General features: G+C 40.2%; 1 protein-coding gene across 1 annotated transcript in view; it reads right to left on the bottom strand.

Moving 5' to 3' along the window:
- LOC122549951 (dynein axonemal heavy chain 5) overlaps positions 1 to 20,128 on the bottom strand; it is a 366,961-nt gene that overhangs the window by 39,253 nt on the left and 307,580 nt on the right. Inside the window, exons 71-73 of the mRNA XM_043690232.2 lie at positions 17,126 to 17,473; positions 12,942 to 13,130; positions 4,403 to 4,535 (exon numbers count right to left, since the gene is read on the bottom strand). Coding sequence (XP_043546167.2) covers positions 4,403 to 4,535; positions 12,942 to 13,130; positions 17,126 to 17,473 — 670 coding nt within the window. The remainder of the gene's footprint in view (positions 1 to 4,402; positions 4,536 to 12,941; positions 13,131 to 17,125; positions 17,474 to 20,128) is intronic.

Raw genomic sequence — 20,128 nt, 5'->3', positions numbered from 1 at the left:
ACTCTGAAGATAAACAAACACACTTCAAAAGATGTACTGTTACTTAACTAAATTCACACTCCCTTTGACAGCTTTGTCAACAATGCCTGCTAAGCTGAATTCATTAAGTAGTGTAATGGATCACAGCCAAGTATTCATAATACACAACTAAAAGAATTCAGCCATCTATTCAAATTTCAAAACCATGGAACAGTGTCAAAGTTTTCATTCAATTAAGAGGTCAATGTAATAAATGCTTACCTTTTAAGAAACATTAAAATTATATCCCGTATCTTAAAAAAAATTGTTAACTTATCAAAATGCTTTACATTATATTATGGGAGTTGTTAATACATTTTGAACTTGCCTATCCACAGTGTTCCAACTCCAAATTGGGGACCCCTTTAGTTTACAACCCTCTGAGCAATTGTAAATCTAACTCAGCTTCAGAAGTTACCCAGCCCAATGGAAATTGCAAGAGCTCTCAAATGTTTATCCATGTAATGAAGCCAAGAAAATATGTGAATGCAGCAAATGAGGTCGCTACTTGGCCCCTTTCCTGCATTGATCAAAATGGCAGAGGACAGGAAAGAGGTGGAACCTCCATACATGCAGTACTAACATATCTCCATTGCACACTCCTAACGAGGCCTATCCTGTGTTATACCAGTTTCGTCCAAATACCTCCTTTCTCAATTCAATCATACATGCATTTAAGAAAGGATATAATCTAAAAGATTATATGATTATCATTATTTGCTTGGCATGTTTCATGTTTCAATATCAAAGCTGTTATCACTCGCACTTATTAACTATGTGATCTGCCTGCATTGCTCGCAAGACAAAGCTTTTCACTGTGCCTCGGTACACATGACAATAAATTCAAATCAATTCAATTCAAATCAATTCAATTCACTAAGCTCCAGAAGCTAGTTGTGATTGTAAACCATTCTAATAGTGTCATCCATGCAAGCATCCTTAACTGGGCCCACAGTCAGATTAAGACATATACTGAGTAAGCTACAATGTAAAGCTTTGTATTATCATGTGGCCTCTAAATATGAAAAAAGAATGACCAAATTTCAATTTTTTGCATAATCAATTGAAAAATAAAGGAAACAGGGGAAAAAAATTGTCCAAAAATGAAATGTTTGTTCTGATCACAAAAATATTCATATATGGTTACGCAATTATTAAAGCAACCCTGCTTGAATATTAAACACTACCAGAAAGCTTCAGGGTTTCCCCAGCCATCATTTAAGAAATGCCATACTCAGTTACCTAGAATCCTATGTCTCATCCTGATTAACTGCAGTGCAACAATGTAGATCAAAAACATTTCCTCAATGTCACATATCCTCCATTTGCATGATCATATGCTATGCTCACTAAATAAAAATGCCTTTTATTGTTTTCCAAAATAAACTTATTTACTAAAAATGAATAAAATGTCAAAACACCCCTCCCTTCCTTTGACATCCGGCAAAAATACACTATTGGAATGTATGTATTCATTTTCCTTACTTCTACTTTACTTGTAAACATAAAGGATTAAATTCAAAGAAGCTATCTACGATTTATTTCTCTCATTATGTAGAGTCCTGTTAAAATTGAAGACAACATTTGAAAGTAGATTTTGGAAGAAAAAAAAAGCAGCAGCAGCCTGCAGGGTGGCTAAAACAATTACTGAATGGTGACAGTTATTTCACTGTAATAAAGAAGAACCTCATACTCAAGAGAGCCAGCCAGGCCCATAGCAACCACAACCGTTCACCTCTTCCGCTAGGATAGATGATGCAGAAGTGAATGTGACCTGCTACATCTCAGAAGATTACACAGCCTGGAATCCTAGCTAAAGAAAATAGAGACAAAACATCCAATTATTTTGAGTCTCTAGGGTGTCTTCACCAAAGATGATATTCCATTCTGGATACAGAATGGCTCCTCTGCATGTCAACATTGGAATGAACCAATTGAGAAATTGAAGTGATCTTTTATTTAACCTTGTGGCCATGCTGCAGTTGATTATTGCCTTGATGCAGCAATTTGGTTCTTTTGTTGCTGCGCCTCCGCCATGGGCGGCACGGTGGCACAGTGGCACTGCTGCCTCACAGCGCCAGAGACCCGGGTTCAATTCCCACCTCAGGCAACTGACTGTGTGGAGTTTGCATGTTCTCCCTGTGTCTGCGTGGGTTTCCTCTGGGTGCTCCGGTTTCCTCCCACAGTCCAAAGATGTGCAGGTCAGGTGAATTGGCCATGCTAAATTGCCCGTAGTGTTAGGTAAGGGGTAAATGTAGGGGTATGGGTGGGTTACGCTTCGGCGGGTCGGTGTGGACTTGTTGGGCCGAAGAGCCTGTTTCCACTCTAAGTAATCTAATCTAAAATTCCTGGATTGTGATTGAATCATTTTTGTGCCCTGATTCTACCACACCAAAACATCACCCCGACACTAGAAAGGATGCACAAAAAAAGGCTACTTCAGCTATAGCTGAGAGTTATGATTCACTTATCAATCTCGTTCTCATCTTCATTCAGACAAGAGTGAAAAAGGTAACACAGAGAGAGAAGCTGGCACTCTGAAGGAGAAAATGGAGGATCTAGAGATGGTGAGAAGTTAGAATCTTGCAATCATTTATTAGATTTGTTGCACAAAATGACCTGGGCCCCACAGGTAAGTGGTAAAGTTATCACAGTCTTCCCAGACTATAGGGTTGCTCACCCGTAATAGAGAGATGATTGGTGGTGATTGAACCGGAGGGTCACCATGCCTCAGGAGAGGGAGAAATTAAGAAGGAAAGTTCTTCATGGTGACCTCAGCGATGTGGGATTTGTTGGCATCACTCTGCATTATAAATTAGCTACCTCGATCTAGCCAAGCTAACCTACCCTCTTATTCCGCCGTTAGTTCATCTTTCACATCTGTCTCAAATCCGAAAATCAAAAAACTAAAATCTAATTCAAGGCAAAAGAAAACCTCCCAGATGTAAACTGCAAGTGTGTGAATAAAGGGAAAAGATTTAGAAAAAGATCAATGATTGTGATGCATTTAATGCTGATGAAAGCTTTCTCCAGATGACAAGTTTCGAGTAAAATCCTTCACTCTTAAAATCGATGCATTTCAAACCAATTTGAAGAAAAGTACAATCACATACTAAAATGATGCAAATGTATTTTTGATTATAGTTCATTTTGATGCCTCAGAAAAACAGTTATGCAAAGAAGCCTCTGATGAAAGATTATTCTGATGATGTTCATGTTAACCTCGTTGGATAAAACACATCCAAATATACATCAATGAAAATTATTCAGATATGGGAATCAGGTGAAGGCTCTGATATTCATCCATCTCATTACTCATTTGTGAGATACTAGGTAAGTACATTGTATGGCCCAAAAATCAACAGATCAAAGTAAACAGCATAATCTCTCAGCTGTTTGCAACAAGCAAGATGCACACTATACATAACCAGGCCATGCTTGGAAAACGTACTGTAAAGTATCCAACATTAGATGTGATTCTGCAATTACACATCAATTGCTACATAACCCTGAGTATGCAAAAAATTATGCTGACAACCGATTTAGATTTGTCAGTTGGGCCCAATGTATGGCACATGTCTGTGTACAAGGAGCTATGTTTTCCAAGGTCCTGTTCTTTCCAAACAAAAAGAGCATCTACACAGACTGTGCCTGTTTCAATAGTATAAAGACAGACAGATGACAGTCATTCTCTGGTTCACTTCTCAGGGTAATGTATTGACCAATCAGAGTTAACCAGCTCTTTTAAAATTTGGATAAAGTTTGGCTGTTAACTGTCAGTTATTATTAACTGATGCATCTTCCATGGCAACACAGCTATCAATAAGATTCTGCTGGAATGTCATTTGTCACTTTCTGCTCATATAGTATGAATATAGTCTTCCCTGTAATTTGATATTTCTTAAGTGGGTGGCATGGTGGCTCAGTGGTTCGCACTGCTACCTCACAGAGCCAGGGACCTGGGCTCAATTCCAGCTTAGGCGATTGTCCATGTGGAGTTTGTATGCTCTCCCTGTGTTTGTGTGGGTTTCCTCCGGGTGCTAAGGGTTCCTCCCACAGACCAAAGATGTGCATGTTAGGTGGATTGGCCATCAGAAATTGCCCCAAAGTGACCAGGGATGTGCAGGCTAGATTGATTATCTATAGAAAATGCAGGATTACAAAGATGGAGTGGGTGTGGGTGGGAAGCTGGTCGGAGGGTCAGCGTGCACTCGATGGGCTGAATGGTCTGTTTCCACACTGTAGGGATTCTATGATTCTACTGGTGCGTGTAAGATAAACCTTTTGTCAAAATGTCTTTGCTTTTCAGCAATACTCAAATTCAATACTGCCAAATGATTTCACATGAGCTTTTCCTTTCTTCATTGTGGAAGTAAAAGCTTACCATCTATAGCCAATCTCAAGTCTGTCAGTGTAATTCTAACACGTGAAAGAACTCGCTGCATTCGATCAATCTCCTGGCGCAGGAAGATGTTCATTGGTTGGATTGCACCCATTTTCTGTAGTCGAGCTTTCACCTTGAAATCATAATAAGTTTGAAGTTATTTCAGCATATGGCACTTAATGTTAAAAAGCTGCAGGTCTTTTTAGTTAATTACACCTTCCAATGTTGCATACATTCATTAAAATTCAAGTGATACTTCATATGGATATGAAGTTTTTAAAAATCATTGTCAAGCACTCCTGATATAATGAATGGATGTGTCTCCCTGCTCCTTTCACAGTATTTGTAGATTGCATGAAAGCAAGTTTAGTTTTCTTGCTCTAGAAGAACTGTATCACTAAGAAAGGTAAAGCTGCCAGCCTTTATGGTACAAAATAATTCAGTCATTCCCTATACACACTAAGCATCCAAACAGAATATTTTCTGGGTTAAGCCTCCAAGTGTGTAACTACATTAGAATTTCAGTACATTTATTTTGCACCTAAATAATATAGAAATTCTCAACCTCATACAGTGAAAGATTCTGCAGAGTAAAGCATTCCAATCTAAACAAAGTTATCAATTGTAGGATTGTGTAAAATAAGACTTGCTTCATATGAAAAATACCTTTAAATGTGATCTGTAACTTCATACCAATAACGTGACAAAAGATCAATTTAATATTGCCCATCAATACCAAAGGTTTTTAAAGCAGGGTGCCCTTTTGGAACTGTGTGGAGATGGTGAGATAGTTGTGAACTTTAGGCTAACACTTTAGCTCGTGGAAGTTAAAAGAAACATTGCAAACTTTTAAACAGTTTCTTCAGAACAGAATTTGCTCTATCCATCAATAATTTATTAAAATGAATCTCGCAGGAGCTGGACTGAAATACTGGAAACTAGATTGGTGCCTTAAACGCATTCACCCTTCATGCATGTGAATTGTATGGTATGCCACATCGGGAAATAATTGGACACAATTTTTCATTCTCCATCAGATATTTAGTCAACCTTCCAGATGATTTTAGAGCATTGCTGTGTGATTAAGAAATCTGACTATTTATAAACAAAGTTTTTTTGTGGTTTTCATTTAATATGTAATCTTTTCTCTAAAAAGCAAGTGTATGGAAAAGTGTTTGTAATGAAATGATGTGGAAGACATCTCCTGCCTTTGTTAAAATTACCATAACAAACAATGTTGGAGAGTGGCAAAAAAGAAACAAATCTAATCAATGACAATCTCCAAATAGTAGAAATACAGAGATTAATTCCTATGGGCTGAATCTTTTGCCTTTTTTATCTTCTGTGCTATTTGGATTAGGTTTTGTGGAGAGTTTGTTGCCATGGGACCGAGTGAGTCCTTTTGCTATATTTTATCAAACTCACCTCATTAATAATGTATTCCATCCTATGGCATCTCTTACATCCAGTTTCCACACAGTCTTACCATGCACCATTCCTGAACAGCTCGCCACTTAGTGCATATCCTGGCATTCACCAGCATTCCTTGCACCCATGCCATCTTTTAAAGCCTGTTGTGAACCTGGGCAAACACTGTCACGTTGGCGTTGTCCTAGATGTTTCCTGACATTCACCACAGATATGACAGACAGAGGGGACATTGGTGCAGGCAGGGTCCTGGAGATCCTGCTGGATGAGGTGGTACTAACACAGGACGCCCTCCAGGAGCAGCTATGGATACCAGACCATGCCAGCCTGGTCCAAGGTTGATATCCAATTTCTTTACTTTGGCTGTCCCAAAAGAAGAAAAGATCATTCCTCTAGGGGACATTAATGCCAGGGTTGACTGTGTCTCCAAATCCCAAGAACCATGGGGAAAAATGATATGGAAAATGCCAGTACAAATGGTGTCCTCCTGCTGACAAAGTATTCTCTGTGTGGCTCATTACAACAAGTATCCTCTTCCATCAGTACAACAAATACGAAACCACACAGAGGTATTCCAGATCACATCACAAGCACTTCTTGGATTATATCTTGATCAGCTCAAATTTGAGGGCAAGAGGGTCCCATGGCTTCTCCAACCTGCTCCATCATTCAATTTGTTTATGGCTGATCTGATTGTCCAGCCATCCTTAACCCACTTACCTAGCTATCCAATATACCGTTTGACTCCCATAACTCTGTCTTAAAAATATTCAATGACTCTGCCTCCATTGCTCTCTAGGAAGAAAATTCCACACACAGACTCATGACCCACTGAAAAAAGAACTCTCCACATCTTTGTACTTACTCATAAGCAGTATCTCTGAATTCTAGTCTTTCACACAAGGGAAAATATCCTTTTAGCATGTAGTGACTTTTAAGTGATGTCTATAATCATTTCTTCCAAATATTGTAAGAACCTGGGCGGCACGGTGGCACAGTGGTTAGTGCCTCTCAGTGCCAGAGACCCGGGTTCATTTCCTGCCTCAGGCGACTGACTGTGTGGAGCTTGCACATTCTCCCAGTGTCTGCGTGGGTTTCCTCTGGGTGCTCCAGTTTCCTCCCACAGTCCAAAGATGTGCAGGTTAGGTGAATTGGCCATGCTAAATTGCCCATAGTGTTAGGTGAAGGGTAAATGTAGGGGTATGGGTGGGTTACGGGTCGGTGTGGACTTGTTGGGCCGAAGGGCCTGTTTCCACACTGTAAGTAATCTAAAGCCCAAGAGGAAAGGTGTCAATGTTTCAGCCATACAGAAGACTGATCAAGAAGAGGAATTTGAAGCTTAGCTGACAGCCAACCTGGGAAATCTTCACACACTCAACAAAATTTCCAGAACAGGGGAACAAATAAAGGCTGCTGAACTAGATACTTTTTTCCGGACCCTTGGGTTTGAGGATCATTGTCACCAGAATAGAGAAATATGTGATCTTCTGGAACAAAAGGATCCTGTAACTAAATAAAGAAAAATGCAATAGGGGATCAGGTGTGAGCTGGCTATGATAAACTGGGAGATGTTACTTAAAGGGATGGCAGTGGATAGGCAGTGGCAACCATTTAACGTGTCTTTGTTGCCTGTCAGATCAAAGAAAAATGTGAAGTATCCTAGGAAGTCATTGGATGCACTAACCCAAGCAAAGCATTTCACTTAGTAAATTGTCAGGTTTTGTGATTGTGCTGCCAGGCTCTGTCATTGTGTTCTAGAGAATTGAATGTTCAAAGATCTTCATCACAGTTCTGCAACTGCTTCCAGTGGGACATCTCAAATAGTCCCTGTCAAAGTCTGCCCCAATATGAGGTAAGGCTGTGTGACAACCCCAATATTATTTACAATCTAGTTGACAGTGACTATTCACCTCTTCAAAGGTCAGCTGTCCTTGCAGTGTCAATACCATAAATAAGCCAGGTTTTTATGACTAAAAACTCCTACTCAAAAGATGGGGATCAACTTTCGTACAAATAACATTTTAGGAGGATTGAAATTATCCTCTCCCATCTTCTCACTACTTCAGGGTTATCAGGTTGGAAACTGTTCCACGACACCTGTTCCCAAAAGTAGCCAAAAAGGAACAAGAGGGGTTTTTTTTATTGTTGAATTGAACAACTGATTTCAATGACATGTCATTCTATGGCACCATTAATGACTAGGCTTGCGGCAGGGGAGTCTGACCTCAGTGGTGAGTAAGGACAAAGAGTTTGGATTTTCTTGGTCAAAAGCCAGGTGTCAATTTTTTAAGATCAGTCATGCCTTGAGTATTGTTTTGCTCATAAACATCCCAGATAGAAAACTCACCAATCTCTGTGCTAAAACTAAATTCACCACTATAGAAATACTTTATCTATAGGTGGTAATTAGCTGCAACTTCATTGTCAACTTAGCTTAATATTTGCCAACCATTCCTGATCTCTTCAATTCTGCGTATGAGGGAATTGGTCTGTCTTTGGACATTATTGAAACAGCCACATATTCCACCATTAATATATTTTCGGCAAAGTTTCCGGAATACATTGAGTACCTTCCAAACACAGGCTGCCATCTTTCTTAAAAGACCACCATTGACAAGATGATCCTACCCCTAATTAACTGCACCAACTCAGTCTTCTACAAACCACAGTAGTAGGTGTTTGAATTGAGCAACCGATTTCAATGGCATGTCATTCTATGGCACCATTAATGAGTAGGCTTGCATCAGGGGAGTCTGACTTCAGCAGTGAGACATGGATTGTGTATTAGCAACATGTAAGAATGTTGGAGAAATTCCATCATGAGATTTCCACTGCATCCTTTGGATTCAAGGGGAAGACAGTCAAACTAATGCTAGTCTTCTTCATGAAGTCAGCTTCAGAAACAATCAAGCAGTACACCAGCAAAATTAACACAATGGTTTGGACACTGCGCCCACATGGCCATAAAACATCTCCTTCAGTAGGCCTTGTTCTCAATTCTAAAATGGCCAGGATTCCAGGAAGAAGAAAGAAAACGCTGCATAGACACTTGAAGCTCTCTTTGAAGTGCAGCAGCATTGACATTAATGACTAGGAGGAGTTTATTATCAATTATTCAGAATGGCAACATATTAGTCAATCAAGCTGCATGCCTGTGTGAGACACAATGGGCTAATTCTCACAGGGGCCTAAATGACATAGCCTGCAGTGAGGTTTGTGGTAGAAGTGTGTGAGAAGTCTGGCCAAGTTTATTTAGACATTACGAGTAACTGGCTATGACTTTAATGCAGCTGCCAAGCAGTGAGGTGATTTCTTGCTAGGCAATGGCAAGTTACCAATAAGGGAGATTATAGCTTATTAAACACCTTATTACTGGCACAACTTACCTTATTAATATTCGGCTTCCGAGCTTACGTAAAATGTTGAACAAACTAGGTATCAGGAACTTTTGACATGGAATACATGGTGACTCCAGCTCACAGTTTCCATACTGCTCAGCACCTAATAGCATCTCAGGATGTAATCCATGGGCAGCAACAACACGCAAGCCTTGTCCATGGATATTGACATCTGGCATTTGCCTACACCTCATGACCTACATGGCACCTCTCCGACCTACTTTCATGATCCTTAGGAAGCCTAAATGTGCATTGAAAGACTGCTGTAAGGAAATTGTGTGTGCTTGGACAGATGTCCAGCTCAGATTTGACCAGCTGTAGTTTGCCCTTAGTCTCACTAGCAGATAGAGATGGGTGCTATAAGACACTGACTGAAGAGGATTCTCTGTTACTTTCCAGCATGCTGGAATTCTGCAGAATGCAATGAGAAAGTAAATAAGAGTGACCACGCTCAGATTGGGAGGGGTAAATTTCTCAACATGTGGGGGAGGGGCTGCAAGACCTACCAGTGTGAAGCCCTTTCAAGGGGAAACAACATTAATACAGACCTGAGGATTCCCTAATCGCTAGCGATCTGATCCTGTGTGCTGCAAAGCTCCCTGCCCACTTCATTCACAGCAACACTTCTGGACACCGAGACCATGTTTTAGTATGAAAAGCAATAGAATTAACATAACCCATAGCCTTATATGTGCCTTGCTCATCTTGCTTGCGAATGCTGCAGCAGCCTCTAAACACAGACTTCAATATAAGTTACATTCTGCATGGACATTAATTTAGGGATCATCCGAGCACAGTTACATTCAGGACTACACACAGACTCAAAGATACATATGCCATACAGACCAAACACACTTATAAAAAGGTTGTAGTTTGTATACAGCATGCTTTCACCCGTGCCATCAATGTTCAGCAGTACAACCCATTGGCTTTGGAGATTTGGAAGGGGCAACCCAAGCGGCATATGTATCTGGATGACCTCAACATGCTAAGAGTTTTTTGCCGGAGGCAAGTTGACCCTCCTCAGCTTGAAATTCCAAGCATTGGAGTGGGGCAGACAGGGTCAAGGCAGAGGGCCTGGCCACCTCTGGAGTGTTCTGAGAGAAGATCTGAGGGGCCAGTCTGTGGTTCCTCCTCCAGCTGGATGCCTCCTGGCACTGCCATATATCCTTGTGGGGAAGGGCAACTGGAATCCATGCTAGGTCCTCCACCTCCCCGTCACCATGCCTTCAGTCTTGAAGACCAATGGCGAGATGATGGAGTCCAGGTGTTTGCACATCTTTAGCAGATCCTGACGGTTTTGAACCTGGCTCTTCACAGCAGTTTCCAACCTGTCTTTGGAAACAGCGAGACAGTCACATGCTCAGGGGCAGCTGGATCCTCATGATAGCTTGTGGAGCTGCATTCCTGCAGTATCTGGGTAATGAAGGCCATTACCTCCCACATAATTGTCTGCGGCTCCTGGTCCTGCCTGTGCATGTGACCTGATGGACCCCCTCACTGCTGATACAACAGGGTCATCTTCTCCTCTGTGCCAGTGACCTGGGGCATTTTTGACAGTGAGGTGCTCACCAGATTGTGCTCCCATATTTTCAAAGATTCATACAGTACTGAAGAGGCTATTCAATTCTTGCATCTGTACTTCCAAAAATATATGACTACCTAGACTGGCTCCACTTTCCCAAATTAGTCCCATTGCCTAAGGTTGACATTCCCAGTGAGATTTCAGTATCTGAGCTGGTGCAGGGTGCAGGGGGCAGCCTTGCTGATTCTTCCTCTGATGCCTCAGGAGTCCTTTTCAGAGAGTGAAGAAATAGTTCCTGGCATAGCAGGCTTTTCCTCTGACAAGGTCATGCACATCCTCCTGGCAAGACAGAAGGGAGTAAGGCGTTACAGCCAGTGGTTAGATATGGTGTGCATTGGATGACATTAACAGCGGGGTTAATGTGAGAGATGCAGTGGTGTGTACTGTGTTGTTTACTCGGTTGGCAAGACAGATGCCTTGGCATCCCCAATAGGAACAGTCCTGGTCTTCTGCAAGTTACAGGAATCACCCTCCATTCTGGGTGAGAACCATGATGTCAGGCACCCCTCCAGCACCTTTCTGCACTCTTCTTAAATGAGAGACATTGAGTGAGGTGTAAGTGGGTGGCATAGGAATGACTGCTGTTGCTGGAGGTCAAGAGGTGGTAAGGCGCTCCAAGGGAGTGCAGGATTAGAGATAAAGGTAGTGGGAAGAAATGAGCATTTATTGATCGTTCTTAATTGCCCAGGGAGCAGTTAAGAGTTAACTACTTTTCTATGGGTCTGGAGTCACATGTAGACAGGACCAGGTAAGGTGGCAGATTTCCTTCCTGAAAGGATGTTAGTGAAACAGATGGATTTTTTCCTGACAATTGACAATGGTTTCGGGATCATCATTAGACTATTAATTCCAGATTGTTAGTGAATTGAAAGTCCACCATGGTGGGATTTGAACCCAGGTCCCCAGAATATAATCCTGGATTTCTGAATTTCTAGTTGCGTAACAATATCACTAGGCAATTACCTTCCCTTGGAGTAAGTGAAAGAAGATGCTGCAGCAATAATGAGTGTGGGAGAGCACGAGCCTTGGTGGGAGGAAGGTGCAATTGCAGAGATAGAGTGAGTATAAAATATCAGAGAGAAGTATATGACATTTATCCTGGCACAGCAAAGGTCACTGACCTTCTTGTGGCATTGCTATCCATTCCTCTGCAGTACAGAGATTACACTGATCCAGGTGGCAACCTGCGACTAAGCTGGTAAAGTCTAGGAAGAGAACACCACTCATCTGCATCAGCCCCTCCCACTGGGACATCTAGGTTCCTATTGGAGAATCACACCATCATCTTCACCTTCTCCAACATCTCCAGAATGATTGTTGGCTGCTGCACAGGGCATCTTCAGAATGCCAGCAGGCATTCTGCATAGACATCATCCTCAAAACAAGGGAAAGTTGCCCCAAAGGACAATTTCCATTTCATTTCAAATTTCAGTCTCAGGCTCCTTCTATCCAAGAGCAAATCTACACAGATATACTGAGAATGTATGCCTCCTGCAAATCTTTTCTTGACTGAACTGTATTCATTACCTCAATTCTTTGTTTCCCAGTTGTCACTCGCCATACATCAATCATAGGATACAGCAGAATTGGAACAAGGTAGACAATAAACAAAATAGGAGTTTTCTTTGAGTGGGCACAAGCAATACTAAGAGCAATGCACTCTTCCTAAATAGGAACATGTTCATAGCATTAACAACTTGAATAGAAATGGTTAAGGAAAACTTGGTCATGCATTCAATGTAAACTGTGAAATCAAAACCCTACATATCTAATGAGAAAATATGTTCATGAATTCTACTGAATTCAGGGATAGTAACTTGCTACCTCTATACATTGCAATTTGCAGATGATGACAGCTCCACGTCATTCATTCAAGAATTAAGAAATAGATACTGTGAACATTTTAAGATTTTCTTTCAAAGAATAAGATGAAGGAATGGCTTTCGTATCCAAATCTATTCTGTTAATTTTCAAGTGTTAATTTTTTCTTTCAACTTCATTTTACTCTCTGGCAGTGAACTCATATAGCCTTCACTTTAACGACTATCTACAATAGGTTTAAGTCAAAGAACATACATAATTACATCTCAAAATAAAAACAAAAAGTCTGAGATCATGAGTATTTTACCTCATGTGGAATATAGTCTGGTGGTAGCTTTTCCAACATTTCATTTGCAAGGCGTTGGACCATGCTTTCTCTGGTCTCTCCTTCACCACCTCCACTATCCTTAGGTTGAATGTTGACTATCGTGTTAAGAGTTTCATTTGCCATATTAGTCTGGTAAGTTATATCTGCATTTGAATGAAGTCCAAATACCTACAAAATCAAAATAAATCCATATTAATATTCAGTTACAAGTAAATATGTTTTCCTCATTAATATTAGAGCACAGTAACTGAAAATATGAACATTTTGCATACAATGTATTACCAATCTGTTTGTTTAATTCTGTAATGGGGAGTTATAATTTCAGCCATGATTAAACATCCAAAGCTTAAAGAGATCTAGGCATGTCAAATTGCTCAACATTCAACATGTTCACATGTTAAGACACCACAGAGTCCAAGATAACAAAACAAAAACTCACCTATCAAAACAATTAAGTTAAAGTAAGTCAATGGTTAACCAGATGCCGAACAGTCCTAAGACCTGGTTCACGTTATGGTCAAGGAAACAGAGTATTTAGCCAGCAAGTATAAGGTAAGTTTCCTGTAGCAACATGCTGACTGCAAGATATAGAAAGAACAGATACAGGTCTTGGTTTGGAAGATGATCTATATGAGTAGAGGAGAAAGGGGCCAAAGAGCACGAGCATCTGATGCTTGGGGGAAGACTGGCCACAGCATGTTCAGCCTGATATCAAATAATAGTTCAGTTAAAGATGAATTGGCATGTTTAATTTTGTGGTAATAGACCCAGTGTTAAAATGGTGAGTCTACGAAGTGACCATACAGACCTGTGTAAATAAAATATCCAGTCAAGAAAGAAATTATTGACAATAGGACTGGGGAACAGAGGTTCAAAGTAAAATTAGGTTTTTGGGGAAGAGGGGACATATTAATAGTCCTATTATCTAAATAGTGACCAAAACATGGAATAGACATTTTGATAGAATTCTGATAAATAAAACAAATTATACAGGATTCAGTGGCAGCAATGATAGTAAAGGCTACAACTGTTTGTTCAAGACAGATGTAGTAACCTTGCTATCTCTACCTGTCTTGTGAACAGTCAGTGCAAAATATACATGAATGCCCTTTATAGGGCTACCTATCATCAGACAAACAATATAAACTTGGGTTTTCATCTTCAAAGAAGAAATTGTGATGTAAACAATTTCCCAACACTGTGGTTCCACATCCTGCCTAGAAGTGCTCTTCCACTCTAATTTCAATGTGGAAAGGGGACTGGATTCGGGCCTGCCACCTCCACTCCCAGGGACATCATGTCAGTTTTATAAATGAGAGTTAGATATCCAAATTCTCATCCTCATCAATACCTATATCACCTCATATCCTTCTATGGCCACTTACATCAAATTCATGACTCTTCATATGCTTCCCAAGTCAAGTCCATCCCATGAAAGTCAAGAGTGTGATGCTGGAAAAGCTCAGCAGGTCAGGCAGCATCCGAGGAGCAGAAGAATTGACATATTGGGCAAAAGCCCTTCATCAGGAAATTCTAACGAAGGGCTTGTGCCCAAAACATCAATTTCCCGCTCCTCGGATGCTGCCTGACCTGCTGTACTTTTCCAGCATCACACTCTTGACTCTGATCTTCAGCATCTGCAGTCCTCACTTTCTCCATACCATATAAGGCCTACTCATCCAGTATCTGCTATGAACAGAACTATGAATCCTACAATAACATTGGAAAATCTTTAATATGCTCACAAAATTATCCAAATAAGCAAACAACCATTCCAATCTTCTTCAAAAGCTTGATTCTCTTGTGAGCTCATAAAACTATTGAAACATTGAAACTCTACTTGTTTAAAATCTTTTTTCGCTTAGCTAGTCATAAATCTATACAAATAAATAAACAACTTTCAGAAATGCCAATCACAGCCTCTAAATGAATCTGATGTACAAGTCAGCCATAAAAATCATACTTTTGCACCCACTTTGCATATACTTTAATTCTGCTTTCCAGCTACACTGATATTAGTAGTCAGCCTTGGGTTTCACCTCACATATGATAGTTTACTTACCATTGCCAGATATCTCAGGGCTCAATTAGCTCAGTTTTCTGGTGGCTGGTTTGTGATGAACAAGTGGCACTAACAAGGCAGATTCAGTTCCTGCACTGACTGAGGTTACCATGAAAGTCCTGCCTTCCCAACTTCATCCCTTGTCTGAGGTGCAGTGACCCTCAGGTTAAATTCATCATCAGTTGCGTCTATCTCACAAGAGAACAACCCACTGGGACAATAGCAACTTTGCCTTTTCTAACTCGGTGCATGGGATCAAGCATGTAAAGTCACAAAGATGTATGGGATTTTTAGAAACACCCACACAGAGTAGATCCCACATAGTGAAGGATGAGAATGATGACCATCCACACTCATGCCCGTGGTTCACTTTTATACTCAGCATTTAAGTAGACCTCCACCTATGCAGAATTTTCTGAGGCTTCTAAGGTTCTATGAATATATAAACAAGGAAGAGGAGTAAGCCACTGTGCTAATTCAGCCTGCCCTGCTATCAATAAGATCATGCTGACCTGATTTTAACCTCAATTCTACATTCCTGCAAACCCCTGATCATTTATCATCCCAATGGCAATCAACAATCCAGCTTTGCCTTAAAATTATTTCAGAATTCTGCAGGCACTGCCTTTTGAAGAAGAGAATGCCAAAGCCTTACGATCCTCCGAGAAAAGTTTTACTTCCTCATTTCTGTCTTAAAGGGGCAACCTCTTCCTTTAAAAATGTGACATCTAGTATTTGACTGCCTAGGTCAACCTTGATTAGATTACATTACAGTGTGGAAACAGGCCCTTCGGCCCAACAACATTCACAGTATTTGATTCATCATACACTATTAGATTATGACATGTTATATTTTCAAAAGCTTTTGGAGTATTGCTGTCAAAAAATTTCCTGACTCCAGATTACGCTTTCCAATCCACTATTCTGATGTGATGTGAACCACATCTTCTACCAAAAAGGCCTGACTCTATGGAAATAGCATGGATTGAAACACCCTATCCAGGCAAAGGAACAGGGTAAGAAGTACATTAGATTAGATTAGATTACTTGCAGTGTGGAAACAGGCCCTTCAGCCCAACAAGTCCACACCGACCCGCTGAAGCGTAACCCACCCAGACCCATTCTCCTACATTTACCCCTTCACCTAACACTACGGGCAATTTAGCATGTCCAATTCACCTAACCTACATGCAAGTTGTTGTTGTTGAAATGTGGACCGTGTCACTGGACACTCTATAATTGTTCATCTCCTGGAAATGAACAGGGATCAGCAACAAAAACCTGTATATCTATTATCCAGCTAACTCAAAGGCCAATTATAGAGCCCCAGTTGTATGCTCAGGTACAGCAAGGACAGGCTTGCTATGGTTGGGGAAGTTAGCTGCTAGATCCTTAACCCAAAGGCATAAAAATTCCCAATAATGGGAATGTGAATCTCAGAGTCAGGTTCCACCCAACATTTCCAAACATGCATAGCGACTTGAAAAGTCAGCTATTGTCTCTGGTATGCACGGCTTTATTCCTAATAACAAGAAAGCAGTGTTCTAAATAGTTAGTCATTTCTCTGTTATAGATGTTAAATGAATTGGCTTGCATTTAGGTTAGTTCAGTCTTGATTTGTAATAAGATTGAATTAAAGCAGGCATTATAAGAAATACAGACCAGCAAATAATATCAAGTAATGCTTTTTTAGAAGTCTGTAATTAATCAAATTCCAAGAGAAGTTATTCCCTCGATGCTACCAGAAGAACCTTTATCTTTACCCTTTGTCACATCATTAACTTGTCACGTGTTCCTGATGAAGGGCTTTTGACCGAAACATTGATTCTGCTGGTCCTCGGATGCTACCTGACCTGCTGTGATTTTCCATCACCACACTCTCAACTCTAATCTCCAGCATCTGCAGTCCTCACTTTCACCTCGTCATGTATTGAGCCTGTCTTGTTTTACTGTTGCTGAGGTCTGGCTCATATACAAATAAATGCACTAGATATGGAAAAATATCTGAGTCATTCTCAGAACATAGATGACATACATATTATTAAAATACTGAACTTAACATCTAGTAGATTTTCATTTTAGCATACAAAATCTTGAATACCTCAGGACTATCAACAAGCGGCAGATTTTCAATGTATTGCAGGATTTCTTGAACTGTCTTGCCTTGAGGAATGATATAATCTTTGTAGAAGGAAAATTTTTCTGTGAACATTGTTTCCCCAAACCACACACTTGCAAAGGTATTGAGTAGTCGCTTATCAAGATCATCTGTTACGCGCCCTCCGTACTGCACCTCCCCCAACATATAGCGCACGCAGTTCCAGTTCACACCACGCTTAATATCCATTTCATCCAGGTGGTTTTGCACAAACTGAACACTGGCAGTAAAGTCCGCTTGATTGAACTCATATGGAATATTCCATCCAAGTGGCCCAAACTTGCGTCTTTCCTGGAGATGTTAATTGGAAAAACAAACAAGAATTACTTAGCACAATTAAAAGAAGTAAGTTTACATGACCTATGAATATCTCAAAACTCGAGAGTCAACTACATACTTTTGAGATGCAGACATTGCTATAATGCTGGGAATATAGCTGTCAAATTAGACAGCACAGTCCTTTTTTAAACTTGTTCATAGGATGTGGGTGTTGTTGCCGAGGCCAGTATTGATTACCCATCCCTAACTGCCCAGACAGCAGTTAAGTGTTGATGTGAGGCTGGAGTTACATGTAGATCAGTTACATGTAAGGACAGCAGATTTACCTCCCTAAAGGACATTGGTAATTATATAAACTGGGTTTTAATGACAGTTGACAGTGGTTGCATGTTTGCCATTAGAATAGCATTTTATTCCAGATTTTAAAGAATTCAAATTTCACAATCTGCTGGGGAAAAATTCAAACCCACATCCTCAGCACATTACTCAAAAACAGAAGTTGCTGGAAAAACTCAGCAGGTCTGGTAGCATCTGTCGAAAGAAATCAGAGTTAATGTTTTGGATCCGTTGACCCTTCTTAAGAACCCAGTTCTGTTTTTGTTCCTGGTTTCCAGCACCCAGTGTTCTTTCAGTTTTCCTTAGCACATTAGCTCGGCATTATCAGACCAAAGGCATTAACACTACACCATTGCCTTCCATCCAAACATGAATGTGGTATAGGCCATATAATCATTATTTTATAACATTGGTTGAAGTGTAAACACTTGCCTGGAAATTAGGAAGAACCTCCTTTCTATTTTTCAAATAAAGCACCTGATGGGCTAGTTGGCCTGCAGTATTGCACAGGAGTTGTGATTATTGTGTTTCACATTTCTTAATACATTTTTTGCTAAATTGAGTGGATAGGAAGGACTTATACTCCATAGCAGAGAGGTCATTAACCAAGAGGCAAAGCATTAAGATAATTCATAGAATGGAGTATTGTGGAATTAACAAGAAAGGTTTGCACCAGAAGGTGGTAGAGGCCTAGAATTCACTGACTGAAATAGAGTAGGGATCTACACATTCACCAAATTTGAAAAACAACTTGCTGATGCATTTGAAGTGTCGCAAGTGGGGCGGCACGTGGCTCAGCGGTTAGCACTGCTGCCTCACAGCGCCACGAACCCAGGTTCGATTCCAGTCTTGGGCAACTGTCTGTGTGGAGCTTGCACATTATCCCCGTGTCAGCATGAGTTTACTTCGGGTGCTCCGGTTTCCTCCCATAGTCCAAAGATGTGCGGGTCAGGTGAATTGGCTGTGCTAAATTGCCCATAGTATTAGGTGTATTAATCAGAGGGAAATGGGTCTGGGTGGGTTATTTTTCGGAGGGTCGGTGTGGACTTGTTGGGCTGAAGGGCCTGTTCCACACGTAGGGAATCTAACTTTAATAAACATAATATCTAAATATAACTTACAAGATGGGAAATTGGGATAAGATTGAAAAGTGTTCTCTCAACTAACATAGATATGTGGGTTGAAAGGCGCATTCTGTATAATTGCCTTTGATTCTATGAAATACAAAAGATCTACAATTCACAAACAATAGAGATCTAAGTGAGTTATGATAGAATGTGGAACCAACCAAATTATAAATAGAATTCAATGTGGCTGCTGAGATAGTCTATTTAGTTTACTAACATGCTAGCTGAAATCATAGGTAATCTTTAAATCAATTATGAATTGCAATATATGGCTACCAGCTTTGAATTGATCATTTAGGTTACTTAAGAGAAAAATAGGCTTTTGTAGATGTATAGGCAACCTGGAGTTCCCATACTGATTAAATGCTGAGATTTACATGCACCTAATAAAGCCAGTTACATGACATGCTAATGGAAAATTCTAAAGGACATGTGTTTGAGGAAGATACATTTTCAGGTTTGCTGAGAAAATGGTAATGTTCAGAAGAAAATTAGACAACTCTTCAAAGATTCAGCATTGACACAACAGGATAAAGACCTCTGGGCATTAACAATATAGGCGTTTGAGCCCACAGAAACATTTTGTCCTGGGAACAAGTCAACATATCATGATTGGTATTAACCAATCTTGCCTTATTTAATTTTTGACAACTAAGCCCTATTAATATCTGATGAATGCTGTACCTCAGTGTAAGCAAATCAATAAATTACTCTTGTACAGAGAAAGGCATCGTTTCACTGGGGTTATACCTCAACAAAAGTTTCTGTCACTATTACCTTCAGTTGGCATTTTAGTGTATATTGCCAATTCTTGTAATCATGTTAGGAAAGGTCATTGACTCCAGACATATAGATGTTTTGTATCTTTCCAGCAATACCACTGAGAATAAGCACTCTCAGTACCACTAAGCAGAAAATACTGCAGGTTTTAAAGCAAAGTTTCTCTCATGAATGATTCGCTAAAACTTTGGGACATATAGTTGCCTTTAAGATTTGGATGTTAAGCATGTCCTGAGCTTAACATGGAGAAAGAAATATGATAGGGAGATCATAAAACTGTGCCAGAACCAACCAGAATGTTTCTCCCATCCATTACTATATATGGAACATTACTGAAAATTACAGGTTGCAATGTTCAGACTTGCTTCATAAATGTGTAGCAATTATAACAGAAGTGTTCTTCTATTGATTCAATTAGAATTGG

Source organism: Chiloscyllium plagiosum, unplaced genomic scaffold, assembly GCF_037043375.1.
Source record: "Chiloscyllium plagiosum isolate Xiang-an unplaced genomic scaffold, Cpla_swu_hap1 HiC_scaffold_5, whole genome shotgun sequence".
NCBI classification, from domain to species: domain Eukaryota; kingdom Metazoa; phylum Chordata; class Chondrichthyes; order Orectolobiformes; family Hemiscylliidae; genus Chiloscyllium; species Chiloscyllium plagiosum.
The sequence above is the reverse complement of the archived record's forward strand: the minus strand, read 5'-3'. Positions and strand labels throughout refer to the sequence as shown.